This window comes from Mus caroli, unplaced genomic scaffold (genome assembly GCF_978045245.1).
Source record: "Mus caroli unplaced genomic scaffold, Mus_caroli_1 scaffold_4, whole genome shotgun sequence".
Lineage (NCBI taxonomy): Eukaryota > Metazoa > Chordata > Mammalia > Rodentia > Muridae > Mus > Mus caroli.
In genome coordinates, this window is record NW_028227259.1 from 149911148 (window position 1) to 149938540 (window position 27393).

Consider the following 27393-nt stretch of genomic DNA (forward strand, 5'->3'; position numbering starts at 1 on the left):
ATATGAATACACTTTTAAAATGAGAATTTTTAAGGTGTTTATTTACATTTTCTTGCAGAATTCATTGTAAAATATCACAAGGAAAACATCTGATAACAATTCAACAATTAGAGTTGTTACAATTGCTCACATTTTCATCAAAAAATTCTTGATCAAATTACAAACACATGTTACTATCAAAAGATCTCAAAAGGAATTAGAAGGGACAAAGAGATGTGGATGGATATTGTCCCATCTCCATCTCCAGTGAAGGCAAATTTCCTGTTCTGTCATTGATTTATTCATCTCTTTTGTATTAGATGGAAACTTGTACAGACACTGAGAAAGTACAGTGGATGTACTGAATCTTTAACCATGCATCAAAATCAATCAATTAAGCACCATTTCATCTTGATTTTTATTCATGATGAAACTAAAGTGTTCAATGTTCTTAGACTCCAACTTTCTGAAGAACTCAGCAGAACTCCTTGAGGGAAAATCACGCCTCAGTTATGACAGCATCCCGTGGCACAACCTTTAGAACAATGGGTTTTACTGGTTGAAGAAGCAGTTTTCTGCTTAATTTCAAAGGTATCTGCAAGAGGGGAAGAAGAATATTGAGAACCAGTGAGTGAAGCAACAATATCACCAAAGGAAAAGTAAAAAAATAAAACAGTGTTTGGGATAATATGCTATGAAGGAAAAAAGAGCTGCATTTAAAGTCATATGTTTTCCCTGCCTTTTTCTCCAAGCTGCCTCACTTGGATGGTGAGAGTATGCATCCAAATACACATTATGTAAAATGGTGATTGAGAAGCTACTGTTTTCAGGACCTGAAACAAACTCATGCTGGTTTATACTAATACTGTGTGCTGATTTAGAGTAAAAGAAATGAGTTTCACATATTTAACCTTATTTTTTGTCTTAATGTCATTTTAATTTTTTAAGTCATACAAAGTTATTTTTGGCTTTTAAACTTGCAAGATAACCATGTGAGTATACCTGTCAATGCTATTAACAATCGTCAGCTCCAAGATCATGTATACATATCAAGAGTCAGTCCATTTATGGAAAGACTTCTGAAAGAAACATATGTTGCTTTTCTAGCATCTATTCTTGGCTTCCAAGGGTGTGGTGAATGGGAATGTCTCATTTCACAGGGTTTTCAATAATACTTTAGCATCATGCTCTTCAATAATGAATGGGGAAAGATTCCAATACACAAATCTTCTAGTCAGAGGAAAAGGAAGGGGAGTAATGTTGTCATGGAGACAGAAAAGTGTCAATCTTCAGATGACTGGAGCTTAAAAGGGCATCTGCCCTCTGCCAAGTGTGCCATGGAGTTTCAAAACAAGAACCATGTTTTGTCTGTCTAAATCCCTATGCATAATGTAAATGCTTTACTGATAAACTATAAAAAAGTGAGGTTGTGTTTAAATAAATTTGTACAACTGCCTTTAGTAACAGATCAAAGAATAAACACTTCTGTCCCTTTGTTCAGAAAAAAATTCTGATCAATAAAGAGGAGCCACACTCTAAATACACAAGTTCTGTAATATTAGCCATGCTTTTACATGAAAGAAGAGCAAGTTATTGAGGAAAATGCAATGTAAATGCTTTTACTAAAGGTCTTATTTTACTTTTTTATGATTATAAGTACTATACACATGATTTTGATAGAGGCATACAAAAAAGATGTACATCTAAACATTTACAAATATGGTACTCATTTTTAAATTAATGTTTTTATTAAATAATATTATAACTGTAAGTTGTATTTTAAAACATTTATCAGGTTTTCAATGTCAAAACTATCCTCAAAGATGTGTTTAGAGATTGTGGAAGGAATAATTATGAGGTGACATACAAAAGAGAGAGGATATCCTATAATAGAGAGAGTACAAACATAAAAAACCTGGAGGTTTTAATGACATATAGGTGATTAAGACAGACTGCAAAAGTTGAACATGGAATAAATAAGGACAGAATCCTAAGAGGAAGATTCATTTAGGGAGTGAAGAAGAACTTGAAGTATGAGAGCAAAATAAAAGGGAAAATAGACAACTACCTATTTTTAGAGCAGGATTACTGAAAAAAATGAGCCAGAATCAAAAAGATGTCCCATAAGGTTGAAGTTCATTACAATAAGCAACTTTTAAAAGACTTATAGTTTATGTATCAGACTGTTTTCCCTGCACTTTGTGAATATACCATGTGTGAATTCTCGAGAAGCCAGAGTGGGCCATCAGATTCACAAGACCTGTTCTTACAAATGGTCTTGTGCCACCACGTGGGTACTGAAAACTGAACTCAAGTCCTTCTCAAGAGCAGCAAGTGCCCTTAACTTCTGAGCCATCTCATGAGACCAAGCACTTGTCATTATTTAAAAATAATGATTCTCAGCTTGGCATTACATGGAAAATCAGAAATGAGCTTTTAAAGCCACAGTGTAGTTGAGTTGTTTTAGGACTTCAGAAATGACCAGGCATCTTGAGTTTCTGGTTTCTTTTTGAGGCACATGGCCCATGTTGGCTTCAAACTTACTAATTGGCCAAAAAACACTTGAAATTCTGATCCTTTAGCCTCTGTCTCATGAGTGCAGGCACTGCAGGTATGTACTACCAGAGCTTGTTCCTGTACTTCTGGGGACAAGAACCAGAGATTTATTTACAAATGTTAGGCTTTTTGCCAAATGAGATCATTCTAGATCCCATGTATGAGTTTTAAAGCTCTTCTGTAACACTAATGTACATCCACTAGTTGAGAAGAATGTGAGAAGAGGGCTTCTGTGAGCTCTAGAAGAAGAGGGCAACAAACAACAAACATTGAAGAGATGACCATTGCAACTCTGAATGGCACATGGCAATCTCCAATAGACATGACTAGAATTTCAAATAGAATGCATGGAATCTTGTCTCACTAGCCTACTCTGACTCTTCATAATGCTAAGTTTCATTCTATACAGACATAGAATAAAAGGCTCCTTAGGTAACACAAGGAGAAATAGCTCATTTGGTCAGAAAACAAATAATTAAACCTTAAACATACATTATTATCTTTATATACAGAACCTTCAGTTGGGAATAAAACTCCCATAAAACACTATATAGGGATAGTTTTCTCTCTTACCTGTGTTTCCTTACAAGGCTTGAAGGAGAAGTTCTGCAGAACTTTAGTGAGAGCAAGTTTCATATTCATGAGAGCAAACCTCATGCCAATGCAGTTCCTGGGTCCATTTCCAAAGGGCAGGTATAGATAAGGATCAATGCTACCCTTGTTCTCCTTGCTGAATCTGGAGGCATAGTAAATGACTATTTGACAGAGGATAAAAGCATACGAGCTTCACATGTGAAGTTTCCTTTTGACATCTATCCAGTAACACACAGGTAGTTTGGGAAAGAATTATTGAATTTCTACTTGCAGGGATTTGGCTCTGAGAATTTGACACTAAAGGTTCTTTTCATTCCCCTTCCTTATAAGATTCTCCATATTGTCGAGTTAAGATATATGCTGTTTGAAAATTTCATCATTGTTTGGGCCCAAACTAATGCAATAGTGGTATTATGGGTTGGAGAAACCAACCATTTTCTAATTGGTTGGAGATCCAGTTCACTGTGGAAATTAATGCCTAGCACTGAAAATTTGGTCAAAATCCTATGGCTACATAAATCATAGAGAAGAATGTGGTGATGTTGTTTTGCTAAGTGGACATGGTACCAAAATGCCTTTTTAATATTTATCTTTATACACAAAAATTAGTGCTGATCTCAGCCTTGGTCAGAAAAGCTTCAGATTTCAGTGGGAAACCTCACAGAAACTCATGACTGGTCATACTGCTGAAAAGTGGTGGTGGAGTGCTCAGTCCCACCCAGGCTCAGGAAATATCACAGAAGGAGGGGAAGAAGAAATGTCAGAGACAGGGCATAAAATGAATGTTGGGAAGTACTATCTTCTGGATATGACATGCACATTGCACTCATGATTTCACAGCATCTGTGAACACCTACACAAGACTAGACACATTATAATTGCATTATGGTTGGGAAATAAAGGTCATGAAATACCACCTCACTAAGGAGCTGTTGACAATAAATGCTTAGTGGATGAGTGAAGAGTTTTTCTTCAATGGTGCAGCCACTGGTGAGTTGATCATTCTCCAAGTTATAACCCCTACATCTATGCTTATGCAAAAAACCCTAAGTAAACTCACAAGTCACAAAAATCCAAATATATATAAATACAGGAATCAGACAGGTTGAAGACACACAGGGATTCCACATGAGTGGGAGGGAGAAGACACTGGGCAATGTGAGGTGAAAATGATCAGAATTCACTATCCATTCTTGAGACTGTCAAAAAGTATGAAGAACCAAGAAATGAACTACACTAAAACACTAAAAATCCATTTGGGATGATGCTTTATTCTAACTTTGAAATGTTGGAATATCATTTTAATTGGAGGAAAAAATGGGTTCTTGACTCACACTTAAGTGGGTCATTAACTACTTGAGAAAGAAGGAGGTAAAAATTCTGTGTGTAATTAGTCAGACTTTCGACCCATCTCACTTCCCCTCTTCTCTTTTCTTCTCTTTCTCTGCCATTCTCCTCACAGAATGCAAATGTATGGAAAATCATTCTTAGATCATATTCCTATGAGAGACATCATAGTATACACAGGCCTGCAGAGTCAAGAGTGGGTTCCTGCTCCTGAGGTTCTAGTACCTTTCAGGTTGGAATTTTTCAGGCTCTGGCCAGTGCTGTGGGTCATGGTGAAGAGCATAAGATGGAATCATCACTGTCGATCCTTTGGGGATATAAATACCATTGATTTCAACATCCTTTTTACAGACTCTCTGAATTCTATTAGTAATGGGATATAATCTGAGGGTTTCATTCATCACCATATCCAGGTATTCCATCTCCATTACAGTATCATAGGTGGGAGGTGCCTGGGAAGAAAGAAAAAAGATTGTGGTGCAATTTTAGTTTAATTTTCAACTGTGTCTAGTTTTGAATTCTCAGCATCCCCAACGTCAAGTTCAGTAGCTCAAAGGACTTAGCACTTACAACGCATTTAAAAGGGATTCTAATCTTGTTTTAATTAATATATGTATATGTTTTGCTTGCATATGTTTATGTACACCATACAAGTACAGTGCCAATAGAAGCGAAAAGAGGGCATGAGATCTCCTGCAACCAGAGTTAGAGTAGTTGAAAGCTGTCATTTTCATGCTGGGACTCAAATATGAATGGATCCTATGGCAGAGCAGCAAGTGTTCTTAACCATTGTGCCATCTCTCAAGCTCCTTAAAAAATGGAATAACTGTTACTGGGGGCCTGGAAGATGCTCTTTAGTGAAGAGTCTACTATGGAATCCTAAGGATAAGAGTTCAGATACAAATCATTATAAAGCCTGATCCAGTGGCACCCATTTCAATCCCAGCAGTAGGAAGACTGAGACAGGTTATGCCTGGTTTGCATTGGCTAGACAACCTAACACAATCGATAAGCTCTATGTTTTGTAAGAGAGCTTGTATCATAAAACATGATAGAAAATGATTGAGAAATGTACACAATGTTGGTCTATGACCTATACACACACACATGCACACACATGTACACACACATATATAGAGGTGGGGGAGTTTGGCTCATGATTTAAACACCAAGGCTCTCACCTTGGCTTCTTATCCTATAACTGTAACTAGATAGGGGGAATCATGGTACAGAGTTGAGTCAACCCATGCAGATTAATCTAGGCCAAGGCTAGCCTCTCTCAGGACACAGCTGGGACAACATGGCAGATCTAGCAGTACCATAGAACCATCTAGAGAGTTATATGTTAAGTGCACATCTTTAACATCACACAGGTTGTGTGCATTTTGCTTGCTTGGTACTCTTGTGGTCCTAGAAAACAGACACACTAGGCCCTGCCTTGTGTCAAAACAACCTTTTGTTGCCATGAGAGGATTTATTGCCCATTTCTCCATTTGTGCCATGTTTATGATAATTTCTAAATGTTGCTGAAGAAAACCTGTGCTGTGCTCTTGTTACAAATTATCGAGAGTTGCTCATACAGCTCAGAGAGCAAAGGCACATGCCATTGAACCTATTGACCTGATTTGGACCCTTAAAACTCATGCATCAGAAAGAGAGAATAAATTCCTTCAAGTTATCCTTTGACCTCTACACACATGCCGCATCACACATGCCCCCATACATATATACACTTATACACATATATAAGTACATACTTATGTACAAACATACATACACACATACATACATACACGTAAAGGAAAAAAAATCACCAGAATTGGAAGGATGGCTAAGTGATGTCAGTGGTTACTCACTCACTCACTCACCCAAAATTCATACACAGAACAAAATACATACACACCCCCTCCCACACAACATACACTCACTCTCCCTCACTCACACATCTTTGTCCCTCTTACACACAGAGACTCTCTTTCTGTCTCTGTCTCTTTCTCTCTAACACACACAGATACACTCACACACACATCACACACACACATATACAAACAAACATTCTCTCTATACCCCTCTCTCTGACTCTCACACAGACTCTCTCTGTCTCTCTGTGTGTCTCTCTGAAACTCTCAGTCTCTCTGAATGTCTCTCTGACTTTCTCTATCTATATCTCTCTGTCTCTTTCTCTCTCTCACACACAGATACTCCATAGCAGGTGACAAAACTGTTTCTTTGTTGAGGTTTCTCCTTTTCCCCCTCCTATACCATCCTCTCACCTTGTTGGGCAGAGCCTCATCGATCTCCTCCTGTAGTTTCTTCTGGATATCAGGGTGAGTGGCCAAGGAATACGCGGCGAAGGAAAGTATGATGCTGGTGGTTTCATACCCAGCAAAAATAAAAATAATTGACTGGGCTGTGATCTCTGTTTCAGAAAGGGCTGAAAGTAAAAACGCATTTCAGGTAAGTCATGTCATGATGGGCTATCAGATGAGATGAGGAGAAAATCATAAGTCATGTCAGGATGGATCATCACAAAGGAGATGAGAAAATTAAATGAGCCCCCATTTTCCTAGAGAGACTGTGGAAATGCCATTCAGTCGCTCTGAGACTGTTATAACAATGACAGCAAAATAGCACATCCAGAGAATGAGAAGACTTCAGGCAGGTTGTTCCAGTATTTCTGCTGATCCTCACAGTCTCCAGTGGGCAGCTTCAAGACATGGACTTTCATGTTTGTAAATTTTATTTTAATTTATGCGTATTTCTGTTTGTGTGTATCTGTGTGGAGGGTGCCACAAGTGTGGGAAGCGTGTCCATGGAGGTCAGAAACACCTAGAGAAGCAGTTTTAGAATGGAAGACTCCATTTCCATTAGCTACCGATGCATACCTGCAGAATAAAGTCTAGAAATATAATGCCATTATTCATGATAGTAATAATGGTTATAAAATAAAAAAGTCACAGATGGGAGGCTAGAGAGATGACTTAATGATTAAGAGGACTTGTGGCACAAGCATGAAGAGCTGAGTTTGAATCCTCAGTCCCTATGTAAAAAGACAGGTGGGGCAGCACACACTTGTAACCACAACACTGTGGATTGTTGAGACCTCCTGGCAGCCAATTTAGTCCCAGGCTTAAAAAAGACCCTGTCTCAAGGAAAAGAGGCAGAGAGGGATTGAATAAGCAGTGGGTGCCTTCATTTATTCTCTGTACACACACCTAGAAGTGTGCACATATGAACATACTCCTGCACATGTATGTACTACACAAAGAAGATAAAAATCTGTAAGTGATAGTTTTATGGGTTTTCAAGATAGGGTTTCTCTGTGTAGTACTGACTGTTCTGGAATATAATGTAGACCAGGCTGGCATTGAACTCACAGAGATCCACCTGCCTCTGAGTCCCATGTACAAGGATTAAAGGCATGCTCCATCACTGCCCAAATATGAGTGATTTTTAAGTACATAAAAGAATGAAGAGCACCAATCCATTTGTACAAAGAGGATTATCCCAGAAGCTACTTACAGGTCACACAAAGAAAAGGTCTATCTTTACCATGGATTAGGTTAGAGAACACATGCCCAAAAGGGGTTCCAGAGAGCTTGAACAACACTTGGGTACATGCCCCTGATTGGATGTTTAGACACAGATGTCTAGGCTGAGCTCTGAGATTTCGTGCTGGGAAAGACACAATCATCACATGTTCTCACCCAGGTAACAGACAGACCACTGGAAAGGTCCATCATGGCCACCCTTCCTGTTAGGAGTAAACTTTGCCCATGTGCATCAGAAAATTCCATGTTGATAATAGCCATGTATTCAACAGTAGTATCCCCCTACATAGAAAAGCCTCCTTGCATATTTTCTGATTAACCCACTCACTCCCAAGAGAGTTCTTGTCCACAGACCAGGAAGGGCTTGCTTACCTTTATGAGAGTCTTCGTCTTTGGAATGACTATAAGCTTTCATCATCAGATAAAGAAAGTCCACTCGGTGCTAAAGGCAGAAAGAGAAGTTACAAAAATGGATGGTCAATGGTAAGTTCAAAGGTCAGAAGTGGGTCACAAGTGCAGAACCTTAATTCTCTCCCTCTGAGAAGGTGGTTCCCTGAAATTCACAACCGTGGCTGTGGTTGCTTGAGTCATCAGAGAACAAAAGCAAGAGTGGACTAACTAGGAAGAATCTAGCTTCCACATCAACCACTTTTACAATAAATTACAATAGTTACAATTTTAAACAAGCACTTTTATTCTCTAAAATGTTTTTGAGAGAGATGAAAATAGTATCCCCTTTCTGTTCATTTTAATTTTTTTATTGGAGAATTTCATACACGTACACAATCAGATATGGTCATCTCCAACTCACTGTTTCTCTCAAACAATTTTTCTATGCTGTCTGTAACATTTCTTTCTCCACACTCCATGCCCTCTTCTTAGTCACCCACTATGTCTAACTAGTGTTGTGCATATGTGCATGGCTATGAGGCCATCCATTGCCTCATGAGAAACCTACCTGTGTTCACACCCTGCCTCCACAGCTATCAACTGCCAATGGTTCCTAAACAAAGGGCAGTACATACAGAGATCCTCCCATCTACAGTGAATTTTTGACAGTCATGACCTTGTTCAGGTCTAGTACCATGCCAATTTTTTCAGTCCTAATGCAAGGTGTTCTAGCTTTTATTCTTATTGATAAGGATTAATTCCTGGCTTATTCTCAATCAACTTGTTAAAACTCCAACTTCTCCTCCATGAGAAAATATTAATATAATTTCTCTCTTTAAATCTACCCTTTTCTATCTGCCATTAGCACACAGCCTACATGTTCACAGACAAACATGTTATCAAAGTTTGAACCTCTCATGAAACCACCACCTCTTACCTTCTGCTTAGAATCCAGGCGGTTTTCTGTCATTCTGACCACAAAGTTTTTGAAAAATTCTACTGAATCCTTTGGGAACATGCAGATATTTAACATGTCATATATTGGTGTGAGGAATGGAAAGAGTACTGGAAAAGAAAAAAGATAAATATTAATTGAAATGGAAAATTCATTTAATGAAATCATAAAGAAATCCCTAGTATAAGTCACCTTTTGTTTCAAACAGAAGTCATTCTCTCTGTAAACTTGCTCACACTGAGTCAGCACCATACTTCTCCTTCTGCACTTTGGAGTAGCCAAAGCTGCATCCTGAGTCTTAAGTTTAACTCTGTTCCTGGAGTTCATTTGGATTCAGAATGAAAATTTAAGATGGCTCAATAGCAACAAGTTTCTCCAGAGAAGAGTTTGATCCCTGGATCCCACTCTGTGGAAGGAAAGAACCTATGAGGCCATCCATTTCCTCATGAGAAACCTACCTAAGCTGTCCCCTGATCTCCACATGCCACACAGTGAACAATTCATGGGCATGTGCATGTGCATGTACACACATATGAACAGTCAAGGCGACACAGAGAACGCTGTCTCAGAAAAAGAAAAAAAAAGCTTAAAGACAGGTCACCGAAAAGCAGGAAGAATTAAAGATCACACACTTTGCCACACTTCCAGATTCTACCATATATGAATAAATATGAAAACATGTCTAAGTGTATTTATCACACAATGTTTGAAAGGAGACACAGAGGATATTACGTGACAAGGATGTAATGTATGCATAGGGACACATGAGCTGTATATGGAAATATAGTTGATAAGGAAAGTATTAAAACCCTAAATGACACACCATGGTTAATTGTACCCAGAATACACACACTTTACACACACACACACACACACACACACACACACACACACACACACACACATATATTCCAAGAGTTGGCACTCCCAGAAGAGCCAGGTTTGATTCCCAACATCCACATGGTTGCTTCCTCTCAACCATCTGTAACCCCAATACAAGTAGATTCAAGACTCAATTATGGCCTCTTTAGGCACTGCATGCATTCAGGTAATTCACTTATACACAGAAAATAAAAATAAATAAATCTTATAAAAATGATAAGCAATTAATCTATGTATGAGAAAATATAGACAGGCAGTGGTGGTGCTTGCCTATAGTCCCTGCACACAAAAGGCAGGGGCAGGTTGAGTTAGGAGAGTTCAAGACCAGCCTACTCTACAGAGTGAGTTCTGGGATACCACAAGAAAGACAGGAAAAACCCTGACCTTAAAAATTGAGAGAGAGAGAGAGAGAGAGAGAGAGAGAGAGAGAGAGAGAGAGAGAGAGAGAGAGAGAGAGAGACATAGACAGAGAGAGACAGACAGAGAGAGAAACAGAGACAGAGATAAAGAGAGACAGAAAGAAAGGAAGATGATCTAAAATCATATATTAAAACATCTAAGACCTGCATTTATGGCATACAGTTATATATACAGTAGCCACAGCTACTATAGACAATGTATGTTCAGTTGCTTAATATGTTAAAAATTCAGTTACTTTTTAACTCAGCAATGCTGATTCTGAATATAACCTCCAAAACCTAAAACTAAATATTTAAACATAATCTTGTATATGAAGGCTCCTGGCACAATAATTCATGGAAAACATGTGAGACTAACTTTCATGTCCACCAACAGATAGGGAGAATAAATTACTCATGGACACAGGACATGGTGACACTTGATCCATTTAATACTGTGCTAAATGAAAGAGGGCTGTCACAGAGACAAGATAGTCTATGATCCCAATGATGTGAAATGCCCAGAATACACAGATACAGAGGAAGTGAACTGGTGGTTGCTTAGGTCAATATTGTTTGAAAGTTACAACATGGCTAGAACATAGTCCTCTTTGATTGACCTTGGCTATGGGCCAGGAAGGCCTTCAGTCAATGATGATTCCCAAAGAGATCCGAGTACTGAGAATAAGGGACTGTTGAGTGCTGAGCCGTAAATGGAGCATCTATAGCAGCACCCCATACATCAAGGCTCAAGGGACATCATGAAAGAGGATGTGGAACTAAATTCAGAGGCAGGAATGAGGACTATGAAATGCCATATTTTGAACATAACATGACCTTCTCCTGAACTGACTGCCTGCAGCAGGTCAAGGCAATAATATTGTTCGGCATCCTAACACACAGCACCAAATGTACTCAACCATCTACCAAAGCAGAGAAAGGGACAGGAAATTGGGAGGAAGATGTGTTAGGTGTCTATGTGATGTGAAAAGTAAGAGGGGTGGGTATAATCCAGACAAATGGAACGACTGTATGATATTGTAACCATGGAGAGTTTTGGACTTACAGAGTATCCAATTTGTATTTATACTAATTAGTATTTATACAAATGAAAGAATTCTAAAATAAACCCAGGACTCAGGGGTGCACACTGTAATTGCAGCCCTCAAGAGGCAGAGGTAGAGGGATCAGTGTAAGTTCAAGGCCAGCCTGGTATACACAGTAATTCCCAGGCCAGTTAGAGCTACATGGTAAGACCCTGTCTCAAAGAAAAAAGAAGTTCAAAAACAGTAATTGGACTACAGGTACTCAAAATACTTTACTGTGCCTTTAGGTCATGAACTACATTACAGGTGAACTACACATCACTACAGCCGATCATTTGGGGTAATTGAGGAAGGGAAAGGCAGAAATGACAAACAAGGCCACAGACAACAGCAATGATCAAAATCCAGAACTGTCCACTCACCTACTGACAAGAACAAAGGATCAAAATAATCAAATTTTGAAACCTTCTTGGCATTCTCCACAAAAGGATTCTCTGGGTTGTTGAGGGAATCAATGTTCACTCCAAATGTTGTGCTGACGATCACATCCATGCTGTAGGCACCTAACACTCTGAGGAGAGAGAGGCATAGGAATTTATCACGTGTCAGAGACTGGAAAAGAACTCTCAGGAGACAGTCAAAGCCACCTCAGTATGGACCAAGCCCTTCCCAACTGTTCTACCTTCTATCACTGCAAACTTCTTACTGTCACATTTCTTTTCTTTAAACTGTATATAATGTCATCTAGTGTCTGAAGGGGCAACGACAAGCATATTGACCATGTGATCTGCACCCCAGTTACCCCTCCTTTCCCAGAACTACAGTGATGGACCAACACTCACTCTTTCACAGTAACAGGGTTGCCTTTCTCTGCCTCTTGCCTCAAGTACTTTACCAAAATGTCTCCATACTGTTCAATGACAGGGAACATCTACACAAAACAGAGAAGCATCCACAGTTAGGATGAAGACTCCAGTAACTCAGGCTGCAGTTAAAAGAATTTCACTCACCTCCTTGAGTTTTCCACTGGTGAATGTGGGGGACAGCAAAGCTCTATATCTCTTCCATTCCTCATCCTTAGATATTGAGATAGATTTACTCATTATACCCACTGGGAAAAAATCCTAGAGCCAAAAAATAAAAACACAGCTTGAGAATGCCTCACAGCCTATGAGAAATGAGCTATGCATTCGTCTTCCCATTGTGGTTCCAACTCTTTATATTCTAGGATACTTTTAAATGGAAATTTCTCTTCGGTTGGAAAACTAGGTCCAGGGGTTGGGGACAAGATGAGAACAAGCCTTGGTCAGTCTCTAGAACTGTGCGGTTGGCATTTGGCTTGGAGAAAGACAGAAAATTCATTTTGCATCAGACAAGTTCTCTAGCACTGTATTTACAACATGAGCAATGTGAAGAGGATTTCTTCATCCTCTCTGTCTCTCTGTCTCTCTCTGTCTCTGTATCTCTCTGTCTCTGTCTGTCTGTCTGTCTGTCTCTGTCTCTCTCATTCTCTCTGTCTCTTAATCTCTCTGTGTCTGTCTGTCTGTCTGTCTGTCTGTTCTCTCTCTCTCTCTCTCTCTCTCTCTCTCTCTCTCTCTCTCTCGTGTGTGTGTGTGTGTGTGTGTGTGTGCAAGCGCACTCATTGTGTACATATGAATTCTGCTGCATATGGGACCTTGCTAGGTAGCCTGGTCCCCAGTTGAGCTAAGGCTTGAAACCCCAGAAACTATGAAAGGACTGTAGGTGTCATCAGAATAAAGACAACGACCCAGTCCTCTCCATATGTAGAGGACAGGACCTGTGGTCACATAAGCTCAAGAGAGATCTACATTTTATCGAGGTGCTTAAAGGCCTGGAGGGCTTAGCCATAAAGCCGTTTTCAAGAAGTGTCCTTCCCAGGCACTCCTCACTCCAGAAGATATTTAACCTTAGGCCCACCCTGAGAAATGGGGTATGGTTTCACACATCCACTTTCCGCCTTGACAATAAATGTCTTAAAACCTTGGACTGCTTTTCTTTATCTGGATCTGCCTTGGGGAGCCATGGAGAAGGCCTTGGCCTATAAAGCTACCATCTAATCTCCTGTAGAAGGCCTCTCTGTGCTCCCAGATAGGGGTGCCACCAAGCCTAAGCTCAAGCCTGCTACCAGCCATCAAGCCAAAGACTCTCCCTACTGGACCAGCCAGAGCTCTCTCCTTTATCCCCTGACCCACGCTTGATCCAGTCTGTGGGACCCCCACTCCATTCTGAGTTCTTCCACAGTTTTCAGTGGTGCCTGGATGTTCAAAAGCCTGAGACCCAGACAGCCTCAACTTCCTTGTAAGGACCCCTGAGTCAGTTCTGGGTGCTCTGCACCTCAGACTGTGCTTTTACACCCCCAGAATGGTGTTACAGGTATTCTTTACAGCCCGACATCCACCCAGCAACAGGATGGGGTAAGCACAGTCAACTTCCAATGTCCTGACTCCCCAAGTAACCGTGCCCTGTGGCAGATCGGACACAGGACCCCCATAACCTTTCAGGTGCAAATACCCTTGTGTGCTCATGTAGAGACCAGAGGTCAGGCATCTTCCCCTATAACTCTCTATGGCATTTTTTGGCAGGTTTCTCTGTGAATTTAGAAGTCTCCAGTTTGGCTAGAGTCACTAGTAAACAATCCTCTACCTGTATCACCATGCATCTCTAGAGTCACACATGAATGCTGCTCTGCCCAGCTTTGCTCTGCCCAGCTGAGGATCCAAACTCAGGTCCTTTACCCACTGATCAAGCCATCTCCTTAGATTGGGATACTTAAAGGATTAAATATTTGGGTTTTTTCAAATGATCATTTTGCTATTGTATGGGTTTGCCCTAATGATGCTTGTGTTATAATGTTAATTTTACTCCCCAAAACTGCTTACAGGAGCATTTGCACATAAGATACTCAGAGACCCTGCCCCCAGTTGGCTCCAATTGGTAAATAAAGATGCCAGCAGCCAGTGCCTGGAAAGAACAGACAGAGGCAGGACTTTTGGGATTCCTGGGCTCGGGAAAGAGAGGAAGAAGCAAAATCACCATGAGAGGGGCATAGGACAGGCTAGCCATGTAAGATTTCAGATAAGTGGCTCTAGTGGCCACATTCCCAGTTGGGTCTGCAGTAGCAGAGATGAAATACAGATTTTAAAGAATGTTAACTCTTGAATACCAGAATGGAGTGTTTGCTAGCCTCAGAAAAGATTAGAAGTACCCAACCATTAAGCTAGCCAAGGCATATTGAAATTAGCTGGTGTTTGTGTGTGTCTTTCTGTCTTTCTCTATGTGTCTATCTGTATAGTGTATCTGTGTGTGTCTGTCTTCCTGTGTTATGTCATTATGTCTGTCTCTATGCATGTTTCTACATGTGTTGTATATATCTGTGTGTGTGTGTGTTTGTTTCTGTGTGTATGTCTGTCTCTATGTATGTGCCTGCCTCTCTGTGTGTCTTTGTGTTTGTATCTGTCTCTGTATATGGGTCTCTCTCATGTTTGTGTGTGTGTGTGTGTTTATGAGAGAGAGAGAGAGAGAGAGAGAGAGAGAGAGAGAGAATTTATTTGTGAGTGTACACATGAATGCCAGTGCACATGTCAATGTGTGCTCATGTGGAGACTAGAGGTCCGCCATCTTTCTCTATGGTACTCTATTCACTATGGTATTTCTGAAGCAAAATTTCTCCTTGAATCTAGAATGTTCTGGTTTGGCTAATGTAGCTAGTAAGCAAGACCCTATCAGGCAAATAAATGGAACTAGAAAATATCAACCTCACTGAAGTAACCCAGACCCCAAAATACTCACATGCTATGAACTCACCTATGAGTGAACATTAGCCATAAAATACAGGGAAACTATGCTACAATCTACAGACCAAAAGAAACTAATTAATAAGGAGGTTCTGAAGGAGGAAGCATGCATCGCACAGAAGGGAAAACAAAATAGACATTGAAAGTGTATGGAGGGAGGGAACTGGATGGGAGAGGGAGTGGAGAGGGGAACAAGGATGAGGATCAAGTGTTGGGGGTGAGATTAGAGAGGGCTGGGAAAGATAACAGGAATCAGCAGTAGGAATCTCTGGGACTAGCCAGAAACCTTTGATGGAGGTGGTTCTGAAAGTCTTTGGTAATGATTCTTAGCTAACACTCCTAGTAGCTGTGGATACAGAGACTGATGGGGCCACCCCCTGTAACCAGGCAGGCCTTCCACATGAAGGAGTGGCACATCAATTCATACACAAAATTGTTTACCCCAAAACTGTCTTGCTAAAAGCTGTGCAGGGATAAAGATGAGTGAATGACCAAGTAAAGACTGACCAAACTTGAGAACCATATGATGAGAGATATTATATATGATACTCTGCTTTAAGAAGAGACCTAATGTACTGCTTAGTTTTGTGTCAGCTTGACACAGGCTGGAGTTATCACAGGGAAATGAGCTTCAGTTGGGGAAATGCCTCCACGAGATCCAGCTGTAAGGCTTTTCTCAATTAGTGATCAAGAGGGAAGTCCCCTTATGGGTGGTGCCATCTCTTGGCTGGTAGTCTTGGTTCTGTAAGAGAGCAGGCTGAGCAAGCCAGGGAAAGAAAGCCAGTAAAGAATATCCCTCCATGGCCTCTGCATCAGCTCCTGCTTCCTGACCTGCTTGAGTTCCAGTCTGGCTCCTTGGTGATGAACAGCAGTATGGAAGTGTAAGCTGAACAAACCCTTTCCTCCCCATCTAGATTCTTGGTCATGATGTTTGTGCAGGAATAGAAACTCCGACTAAGACACCTACCATAACTGACTCTTGAGAGGCTTCAAATCCAGCTGTAAGGCTTTTTCTTAATTAGTGATCAAGGGGGAGAACCCTGTTTGGGTGGTACCATCTCTGGGCTGGTAGTCTTGTGTTTTATAAGAAAGCAAACTGATCCTTTCCCAATCTATTGGTGGCCTTTTGTCTTATTGACAGTGTCTTTGCCTTACAGAAGCTTTGCAATTTTATGAGGTCCCATTTGTTGATTCTGAATCTTACAGCAGAAGCCATTGCTGTTCTGTCTAGGAATTTTTTCCCTGTACCCATATATTCCAGGCGTTTCCTGACTTTCTCCACTATAAGTTTCAGAATTTCTGGTTTTATGTGAAGTTCCTTGATCCACCTAGACTTGATCTTTGTACACGGAGATAAGAATGGATCAATTCACTTTCTTCTACATGCTAACTGCCTGTTGAGCCAGCACCACTTGTTGAAGATACTGTCTTCTTTCCACTGGATGGTTTTAGCTCCTTTGTCAAAGAATAAGTAACCAAATGTTACTTTGACCCATTTCTGGGTCTTCAATTCTATTCCACTGATCTACCTATCTGTCACTGTACCAGTACCATGCAGTTTTTATCACAATTGCTCTGTAGTACAGCTTTAGATCAGGCATGGTCATTCCACTAGAGGTTCTTTCATTGTTGAGAACAGTTTTTGGTATCCTAGGTTTTTTGTTATTCCAGATGAATTTGCAAATTGCCCTTTCTAATTCAGTAAAGATTTGAGTTGGAATTTTGATGGGGATTGCATTGAATCTGTAGATTGCTTTCTGCAAGATAGCCATTTTGACTATGTTAATCCTGCCAATCCATGAGCATGGGAGATCTTTCAATCTTCTGAGATCTTCTTCGATTTCTTTCTTCAGAGACTTGAAGTTCTTATCATACAGATATCTCACTTCCTTAGTTATAGTCACAACAAGGTATTTTATATTACTTGTGATTATTGTGAAAGATGTTGTTTCCCTAATTTCTTTCTCAGCTTGTTTATCCTTTGTGTAAAGAATGGATACTAGGTGGGTATGGTGGCACACATCTTTAACCCCAGCACTTGGGAGCCAGAGGCAGGAGGATTTCTGAGTTCTAGGCTAGCCTGGTCTACAAAGTGTGTTCAAGGTTAGCCAGGGCTATACAGAGAAATACTGTCTTGAAAAACAAACAAACAAACAAACAAACAAACAAATAAAAAAAAGGCAGGCAACTGATTTGTTTATCAGGTTTAGGAGTTCAGGGGAATAATATCCAATATATATAAGGAACTTAAGAAGGTGGACTCCAGAAAATCAAATAGTCCTATTAAAATTGGGGTACAGAGCTAAATAAAGAATTCTCAACTGAGGAATACTGAATGGCTGAGAAGCACCTAAAAAATGTTCATCATCTTTAATTTTCAAGGAAATGCAAAACAAAGAACCCTGAGCTTCCACCTCACAGCAGTCAGAATGGCTATGATCAAAAATTCAGGTGAGAGCAGATGCTGGTGGAGATGTGGAGAAAGAGGAACACTCCTCCATTGCTAGTGGGATTGCAAGCTGAAAGAATCACTCTGGAAATCAGTCTGTCAGTTCCTCAGAAAATTGAACATAGTACGACCGGAAGACCCAGCAATTCCACTCCTGGGCATATACCCAGAAGATGTTCCAACTGGTAATAAGGACACATGCTCCAGTATGTTCAATAGCAGCCTTATTTATAATAGCCAGAAGCTGGAAAGAACCCAGATGATCCTCAACAGAAGAATGGATACAGAAAATGTGGTACATTTACACAATGGAGTACTACTCAGCAATTAAAAACAATGAATTCATGAAATTCTTAGGCAAATGGATGTATCTGGAGGGTATCATCCTGAGTGAGGTAACACAATCACAAAAGAATTCACATGATATGCACTCACTGATAAGTAGATATTAGCCCAGAAACTTAGACTATCCAAGATACAATTTGCAAAACACATGAAACTCAAGAAGAAGGAAGACCAAAATGTGAATACTTCCTTCCTTCTTAGAAAATGAGTGGGTGGGTGGGGGAGTGGGGGGACAGGGTATAGGGGACTTTTGGGATAGCATATGAAATGTAAATGAAGTAAATACCTAATAAAAAATTGGAAAAACAAAACAAACAAACAAACAAACAAAAGAATGGGGAACAAAATACCCACGGAAAGAGTTACAGAGACAAAAATTCAGAGTTGAGACAGAAGAAAGGACCATCCAAAGAGTGCCCCACCTGGGAATCCATCCCATATACAACCACCAAACCCAGACAATGTTGCATATGCCAGCAAGATGTTGCAGACAGGACTCTGATATAGCTATCTCTTGTGTACCACTGCCTGGCAAATACAGAAGTGGATGCTCACAGTTATCTATTGGATGGAACAAAGGGCCCTAAAGAAGGAGCTAGAGAATGTTACCTAGGAGCTAAAAAGGTCGGCAACCCTCTAGGAGGATCAACAATATGAACTAACCAGACCACAGAACTGTGTCTCTAGTTGCATATATAGCAGAGGATGGCCTAGTCAGCCATCAATGGGAGGAGAGACCCTTGAGCTTATAAAGTTCATATGCCCCAGTACAGGGGAATGCCAAGGCCAGGAAGCAGGAGTGGAGTGGGTGGTTTAGGGAGCAGGGTGGGGGGGGTATAGGGGACTTTAGGGATAACATTTGAAATGTAAATGAAGAAAATATCTAATAAAAAATGAAAAAAAAGAAAGAAAGAACGCTGAGCAAGCCAGAGAAACAAGTCAGTAAGTAACATCCCTCCATGGCCTCTGCATCAGCTCCTGTTTCCTGACCTGCTTGAGTTCCAGTCCTGACTTCCACTGGTGATCAACAGCAATGTTAAAAGTGTTAGCTGATATACCCTTTCATTCACAACTTGTTTCTTGGTCATGTTTGTGCAGGAATAGAAACCCTGACTAAGACAGAGACCCTCAGTTAAACATCATCCACAACTTGGGGAGTCATGTGGATGAGTCAGGGATAGGATTGTGAAAGCCGGATGGGTCTGGGACCCCAAAGAAGACATACAGAGTCAAATAACCTGGGCCCATGGGGGATCACAGAGATTGAATCACTAACCAAAGTACTTACAGGGGCTGGACATAGGCTCCCTACACATTATTGGCAGATGTGCAGCTTGGTCTTTGTGTGGGTCTCCTAAAAATTGGAGCTGGGACTGTCTCTGAATCAGTTGCTAGCCACTAGATCTCCTCCCTCTAGCTGGACTGCCTGGTTGGGCCTAAGTGGAAGAGGATGTACTTAGTCCTGATGCTGTTGGATGTCCCAGGGCAAGGTGGTACACAAGAGGGACTTCCCCTACTCTGGGGAGAAGAGGATGGGGCTATGGGAGGAGGGATCAGTAAGGGTAGGACTGGGAGGAAAAGAGGGAAGTGTGCTGCAATCAGGATGTAAAATGAATATATATATAATATACATATTAATGAATGAAAAACCAATGTGACCTACCCGTCTGTTTGTGAAGGCAGAAAAAAATTCCTTCACTAGCACATTCTTAATCATCTCTGGGTCCGTGATGACAAAGAGAGGCATTTGACCATCAAACAACCTGTGTGGGGAAGACAGCTGATGAACCCGGTTCTGAAGTGAGAGCCACACCCAGACTTTGATCCTAATGCTTCAGGACCCTCACTTTGCTTATACAATACACGGTCACAGGAATTCCCTGTTCAGTTTAGGAATTCTGACCTTGTCCTCAATAGAGTCTTTGAAAAATGATAATTAATGTCATTCAAGACACAATGAGCCACTTCAAGACAAACCAGCTCTGTAAGGCACCACACTTAGAAATAACAAGTGGAAATTTGGCACGTCTAGATGTGTATATGTGAGAATTGCCTATACCATTTTCTATGAATTTGTATATTTGAAATATTGCATGGGTCTGAAGCGATGGCTCCACAGTTAAGAGCAGATGGTGCTCTTGCAGAGGACCTAAGTTTGGATCCTAACACCCGCATTGGGTATCTCACAATCACCTCTAACACCAGCTCCAGGAATCTCCAATACCTCTGGAGTACACCAGAGGTAAAGGCAGACAGATCTCTGAGTTCAATGCCAGCGTGGTTTACAAAGCAAGTCCTGGACAACCAGGGCTACACACAGAGGAACCCTGACTTGAAAAAGAAAAAAATAATATTAAAAATGCTAGAATATGTCATAATCTGATGTTGGGATGCAGCTCAGTCTTAGGGTACCTGCCTAGAGTGCAGATCCTGGTTTTGATACACTGATATTAAAACACAGAATTTAACTGAGGTGCTTATATCTACTTCTCCAAAGCTCACGTAGTTTGGAAGACAGGACAAGAAGAGCATGAGAGTCAGGAAGCAGAGAGGAAAGCTGGATAGGATTTCTTCTGTATTCCTGAATTCACTGTAGCTGGGAGAGCCTCAACATGCCCTCTGCATGACTGTCAACATTCTGGCAAATGGATTAAGGTCCTGACCCAGTTTGAAGATTTGCACACAGCTAGTTCCTGGATGGAGAAAATAAATGGTCCAAAGGTAGAGGCACCTGATGAGGTCAGCTCAGTCCCTGGGATCTATGTGTTGGAAAGAGAGAACTGACTGGTACAAGGTGTCATTAGATACACACTTTTATCAAAAAACTTGGCAGGGTCTGAGGAGATGGTGCAACATATTAAGGCACCTGTTTCAAGGCTGATGACATGAGTGTAGTAACCTGGAAGTAGAGAACTAACTTCCACAAGTTATCCTCTGACCTGCATGTATGTACCAGCATACTTGTCTCCAGTTCAGGAAAAAAATTGATGCAAATTAAAACATAAACAACGAAGTCTCTATATGAAGAGAGACTAAGCATGAATCATTTACCAAGCCCTTAGCTAGATTAGCCTGCCCCTACTGTCAAATGGCATACTAAAGTCAATAATTAAGTGAAGAATGTAGGCTTCTATATGGAAATGACCCAGTGTGGCAAGGAGATGGAACAAGACATTTGCCAGAGCATATCAGTGGGACCTGAAGAAATGCATAGCATGTCAGGAAAAGAAAGTTTCAGAGAAGAAAACAAATTAGAAGAGACAGTACATAAAATTTGAAGCCTGGGGAGAGACTCAGAATCCCCACACTCTCAGAGGATTCAGGAGGGGAGGTTGTGTGAAGGACATGGGCATTGCCAAAGTGACCAGCTTGTAAACTGAACAAATTAATAGTTACTAGATGAAAAAAGCCTCAAATCTATGGAACATGAAAGCCTGTCAAAAGCCTTAGTGTGCAATGTTTTCATGTCAATTAGACCTTTGAGCCCTGGCAGTTAATAGGAGGCATTATCACCTTTACTCATGGCTACATTTCAGGCTGCCCCCATCCTTGCACAATCCTCCTAAAAACAGTCAACTAGATGGAACTTTCCAGAATGCTCACCCCCATGTTTTTCCATACTTCTCATAGCACTCCACGTCATATTTCCATAAACCCTGGAAAGAGAAATAGCATGAAATTCATTACTGTCCTCTATGTACTGACCATTCTGTAGCCAGAGCATGAAAATATTCAGATCCCATGAAGTCGGGTTTATTATCTCTGACACAGAAAAGCTCTTATTCAGAAATGTTTGATGTGTCAAGAGCAGGATAGTTTGCTGGGGAAGGTCAGAATGAGAAAACAGGACACATGACACCTGGTGCTTTGGACTGTGCACACCAACTCAAATGCATACACACAACACACTCTAGTAATAATAATAATAATAATAATAAATAATAATAATAATAATAATATACAATTGTTTTACAGAATGTGCAAGAGAAGCACAGATCCTGTAGGAAGAAAATCCAGAGCAGACAGTAGCACAAACTTTGCCACTCAACCTCTGGTTGTGAGCTTGGGAATGTGTGTCTGGGGGGATGACCATGGGGCAGGTTTCAAAGCAGGTTACCTACAAAGGACATTACATTCTCATTACTCAATTTTCTAATAAGTTTGTTAAATCATACTTTTCCTAGGGTCTTTGATTTTAACAAATCCTTAAAAGAAAAAGAAGAAAATAAACACTCTATGCAGGTAAGGATCTAAGCTGACTGACAACCATCATCCTATCTCAAATATTCTCACTTGCTACTGAGACTCATGCCTAAGATTGCTACCTTTAAAGGAAGAGAGGTGGCTGTAGGTACATCGCAGTACCTAGAGTAGAGCAGTTTGCCAAGCATGTGTGAGATTTGTATCTCATCCTCAGTACCAAAACAACAACAACAACAACAGCAAAAGAAAAACAAAAAGAACAACAAAACCTACAACATGTCACTAAGCCTAGAGTACTGGTTGACCTTGCAAAGGGTCCAAGTTCTGTCCTCAGAATCCACATTCTGCATCTCATCTCCACCTGTGATTCCAGCTCCAGGGAATCCAGAACCGTCTTCTGTCCTCCATAGGTGCTGCACTCCCATGCACACACACATTCAACATTACACACATAAAATCTTTCTAGATGAAACAGACACTAACCAGGATCCCCATACCTAAATAAAGAGAGAAGCTACATTTTCTACTTCTGAAAAACCTAAACATAAATAGTACATGCTGAGTCTACTGCTATAGAAAAATCTTCATGGGTTTAAAAATTAAGCAGAGAACTCAAGTATATTAAATGTCTTCAAAATGTGGGTCCTGGGAGATCTGTGATAAGCTGCTGCTTCAGAAATATTCAGAAAAAGAACAAAACTGTCACTCATAAGATCTCATACAAAGAGAATTTTAATCTAGTAAATATAGATTGGTGTCCTAGAACTTAGAAACCCCTTCAAGATTTTCTCCAAATAACTACAGCAGTGCCTTCCTGGACTCTACACTGAGGAAGAAACACAGTCTTCCTTTACTGCTCACCAGAGTATCATATCCTCAGTATCAAGATTGAATGACAGGGAGATCTGGGCATTTTACTCAAGGTGAATTTCAATTAATTGAGACTAGAGCCAGTGAGATGGCTCCAAATGAAAAGGAACTTGCTACCAAGCCTGATAACCTGAGCTCTATCCCTAAGACTAAGATTTCAGCAAAAGCAGACTGACTCCCACAAACTGTCATCTGACCTACATGTGCCTGCTGTGCTGTGGCATATACACAACCTCTACCAAAAATAAATAAATGGAGTAGTGACAATGGGAGCTATGGAGATGCTTCAGTGGGAAAAGCACTCTGTGAAAAACAGAATTTGACCCTGAAGTTCTGTGTAAATACCTGGCAGGAGGTAATAGAACCCATTTGCAAGAGACAGAGACAAGTTACCCCAAGAGCAAGCTGGATAGCTAAACTAATCAAGTCAGAGAGAGCCAGGTCAAAGTGAGAGACTCTGACTCAAAGGACAAACTGAAGAGCAATCTGGAAGACACACAGTGCCCACCTCTGACCTCCTCATATGCACATATATACATGCATATTCACCTGCACACACATATGGGCACTCACACACATGCAAATGCCCATATACATAGTATAAAATTACACACACACAGAGCATCCACATCCACACACACATATACATGCATATGCCTCTGAACACACTTATGGACATTCATATACATGCAGATACCTGTATACTTAATATAAAATATAGACACATGCAAATATCTTATTAATTTTATATACAAAAATAGTCCCAGAGGACCATTGGACATTGACAGGAATCAAGAGAAAACAGAGTATGAGGACCTGATATCTCAGGGTTTCCTCATTTGAGCATTTAATAGAACTAAGACATTATTGGCCACAAGCAGAAGCCATAAGGAAAGGTAAATCAACACTCACCTTGTAATAATTCAGCACAGTGCCTAAAAATGGCAGAGGTTTGGGCCCAGGAATTCCCTGTTTTTTAAAAATTCCATGTGTACGGGTCCCATATCTATAAGGGAAACAGAAACACTTGTATCCACACACACAGAGAAGAGAAGAGACAAGCAAGACCATCATCAAAAACTGAAACAAATCAACAACTGGGCTCCCTTCTTTCCTAGTTCTCAGAGAGCTTTGTGAATGGTGAATTTGCATGTTAGCCAATTGCTGGTATTCATGTATGCTGAGTTCTCATGGATCTAGGGATAACCAAAACTAAGTTAGGTCATAACTAGCCTAAGTGATATCATTAAACTACTGGGGGATGGATTTGTTCACTGTGCATTCAATTGCTGTTTTCTGTACCCAAAGATCCAGTGCAGAGCTCTGGTTCAGACTTTGGTATTGTTGTTATCATGAAGCACCTCCTGAGTCGATGTTTTGTAAAACATTCTTATCCAGCATCTTCTGATTGGCCAAATCAAGGATACAACAGAGTATAGCTGGGCAAGAGAGAATAATGTGGGGCTTCTGGGCCCAGAGAGATGGAGAGGATCTCAGGTGGGACCTGAAGACTCAGTAATCAGGACACAAAGAAGAAAGAGGTGCCATCAAGACTACAATGGCAGGTTACAGTCCTCAGGGCTGGGAATTAGGCTGGAGAGTAGGCCAGGCAGGTTAGAATATAGAATTGCTCAGAATCTGTCAGCTTAGTGCCTGAACCTTTAATATGTGTGTGTGTGTGTGTGTGTGTGTGTTTGTGTGTGTGTGTGTAATTATGCAAACTACGAATGTAAGTATGGGCATAGAAAATTAAACAGTAAAAGAGGAAGTTGTAGAAGAGTTTGTTTTGGGTGCCAGGCAGATTTGCATGAAGTCAGTATTAACTTTAAGAAGAGTTAGTACTACTGGGGCTATAGCTCAGAAGTAAACAGTTTCCCTAGCATATATTGGTCTGGCTTGATTTCCCATATGGCCAAAGCATTAAAATGAAAAATTAACTTTGTCTTCATTTCATTTGAGGCCTTCAAGATGACTCCACAAGTAAAGGCATTGACTGATAATGTTGATAATCTGTTTTTGGTCTTCGGAACCCACATAATAGGAGAGAACTGACTCTCAAAAGTTGTCTTCTGGCCTACACACACACACACAGACACACACACAGACACACACACACAGACACACACACAGACACACACACACAGACACACACACACACACAGACACACACACAGACACACACACACAGACACACACACAGACACACACACACAGACACACACACACACAGACACACACACACACAGACACACACACACAGACACACACACAGACACACACACACAGACACACACACAGACACACACACACACAGACACACACACACAGACACACACACAGACACACACACACAGACACACACACACAGACACACACACACACAGACACACACACACACAGACACAGACACACACACACACACACACACACACACACACATACACAAACACTATAGCATTTGCTGGCCCTAACCACAATAAATGAAAACATGAAAATTTGAAAACTTTTTAGAAGCGTTAATTTCAACTTTTCCTATCTGTTGGAGGAGGGTCTTTCATTCTCTGTATTCAGATGCTGGTTTCTGTACCCCGAGACTTTGATACTGGTCAGAAATGGGCAATCTCATCAGGAATAAAGAATCCCTTGTATCAATGGGGTTTAAAGAATACTCCCCAGCTATCTCTTATTGGTTAATAAAGGACTGAACTTCAAATTACTGGGCAGAATAGAACAAGTTGTTTGTCACAGGCAGGTTAGGGTCCAAGTTAAGAAGGGCCCACAGGCAGGTAGAGGAAGAAGAAGGTCGCCAGGAGGTCAGACATGAGAAGAAATCACCAAGAGAGCTCACCATGAAAGCACTCATGGAATGGAGAAAGACAGGGAAAGGTCACACTGCAAGGAAAATGGGGCCTGTGGCAGGGATGTTGATAGCTTTGTGGGTTAGAATAGCTTAGAATCTGCCCAGTCATAGTGCTTAAACTTGCTAATGCACTTAGTAGGTCTCTGTCTCAATTATTCAGGAGCTAGCCAGGCTACAACAGCTACCACCCTCAAATACCATACCAGCTATGAATGTGGAAGTTGTCAAATCCCCTGGAGTTATAGTTACAGATGATTCTGAGCTCCATTTGGATGTTGGTGTTCAAACCTGTGTTCTCGGGATGAACAGCCGTGCCCTTAAACAGTGAGCCATCATCACTCTAGCCCCTGATTCTGATAATCCTTTTGATCTTCTTGATAATAACAGAATAGAGGTCTGAGTATCACCCCAATCCTGAGGACATGGTATGGGAAGGAACTGGGAAGATCACTCACCGGTAGAGGAGCACCAGGATGATTGCCAGGAGGACCCATGTGTCCAGTGAGAGAGCTGAAAGCAGGTTCATCCCTGCTTATCTGTCAGCAATTTTACTCCTCAGTGTTCTCCCTCCAGATGTATGTGTGACTCTCTGCAGGTCTTCCCTTCTGCCTACTCTGCTGCACTGAGGACAGCCTGAAGTACTTATATGCTGGGAGGGTGGGTGGCACCGGGGATTCAGCCAGTGGATGGATTACCGCTGCATCAACTGGACTTTGGTCGTCTCTTTCCCTGGATAGTTTATATAAGTTCATTCATAGCCTATGTTGACCTCCTTTAAGGTAATGTTCTGTGTGACATCAGTAAACAACAGTGCCATGTGGGTAAGGCCAAAGGATCTTCTATCAGAACTAATCTCTAACAGAAATTCATGCAAGTTCAACAACATGAAATCCATGGTTAACAAAACCACAAGAAGATCTACAGAGTTAACTAACCTGGAACCTTGGGACTGACAGAGATTGAACCACTAACCAAAAAGCATGCAGGGGTTGACCTAGGGCAGCTACACATTCATAGAAGATGTTCAACTTGGTCTTCATGAGATTCCCCCAACAATTGCAGCAGAGACTGTCTCTGACTCTGTTGCCTGCCATTGGATCCCCTTCCCCTATCTGGACTGCCCAGTATGGCCTTAATGGCAGAGAATGCAAGG

General features: G+C 40.9%; 1 protein-coding gene across 3 annotated transcripts; it reads right to left on the reverse strand.

Annotated features, from left to right (window-relative positions):
- Positions 1 to 478: 478 nt before the first annotated feature.
- On the reverse strand, positions 479 to 26766 carry LOC110287807 (cytochrome P450 3A16). 3 transcript variants are annotated; one of them, XM_021154331.2, is made up of 13 exons: positions 26696 to 26766; positions 24293 to 24386; positions 21911 to 21963; positions 19971 to 20070; positions 12709 to 12822; positions 12541 to 12629; positions 12121 to 12269; positions 9355 to 9482; positions 8400 to 8469; positions 6750 to 6910; positions 4702 to 4928; positions 3109 to 3271; positions 479 to 574 (listed from the first exon to the last, which is right to left on the reverse strand). In XM_021154331.2, the coding sequence occupies exons 1-13, from the start codon at positions 26764 to 26766 to the stop codon at positions 479 to 481; spliced, it is 1515 nt and encodes a 504-aa protein (XP_021009990.1). The 3 variants fall into 3 exon arrangements, with proteins under 3 accessions (XP_021009990.1, XP_085692471.1, XP_085692469.1); XM_085836345.1 differs by having other exon boundaries at positions 8400 to 8462; positions 9348 to 9482; XM_085836343.1 differs by having other exon boundaries at positions 8400 to 8462; positions 9345 to 9482.
- Between the last annotated feature and the right edge of the window lie 627 nt (positions 26767 to 27393).

What these genes read in the sequence shown, in the direction of transcription:
- LOC110287807 (XM_085836343.1), bottom strand. Translation starts at nt 26,766, where the DNA reads ATGAACCTGCTTTCAGCTCTCTCACTGGACACATGGGTCCTCCTGGCA. An exon ending in ATCCTGGTGCTCCTCTACCG is followed by an intron (nt 24,387 to 26,695) that starts GTGAGTGATCTT and finishes TTTCCCTTATAG; the next exon opens with ATATGGGACCCGTACACATG. An exon ending in CTGTGCTGAATTATTACAAG is followed by an intron (nt 21,964 to 24,292) that starts GTGAGTGTTGAT and finishes TTCTCTTTCCAG; the next exon opens with GGTTTATGGAAATATGACGT.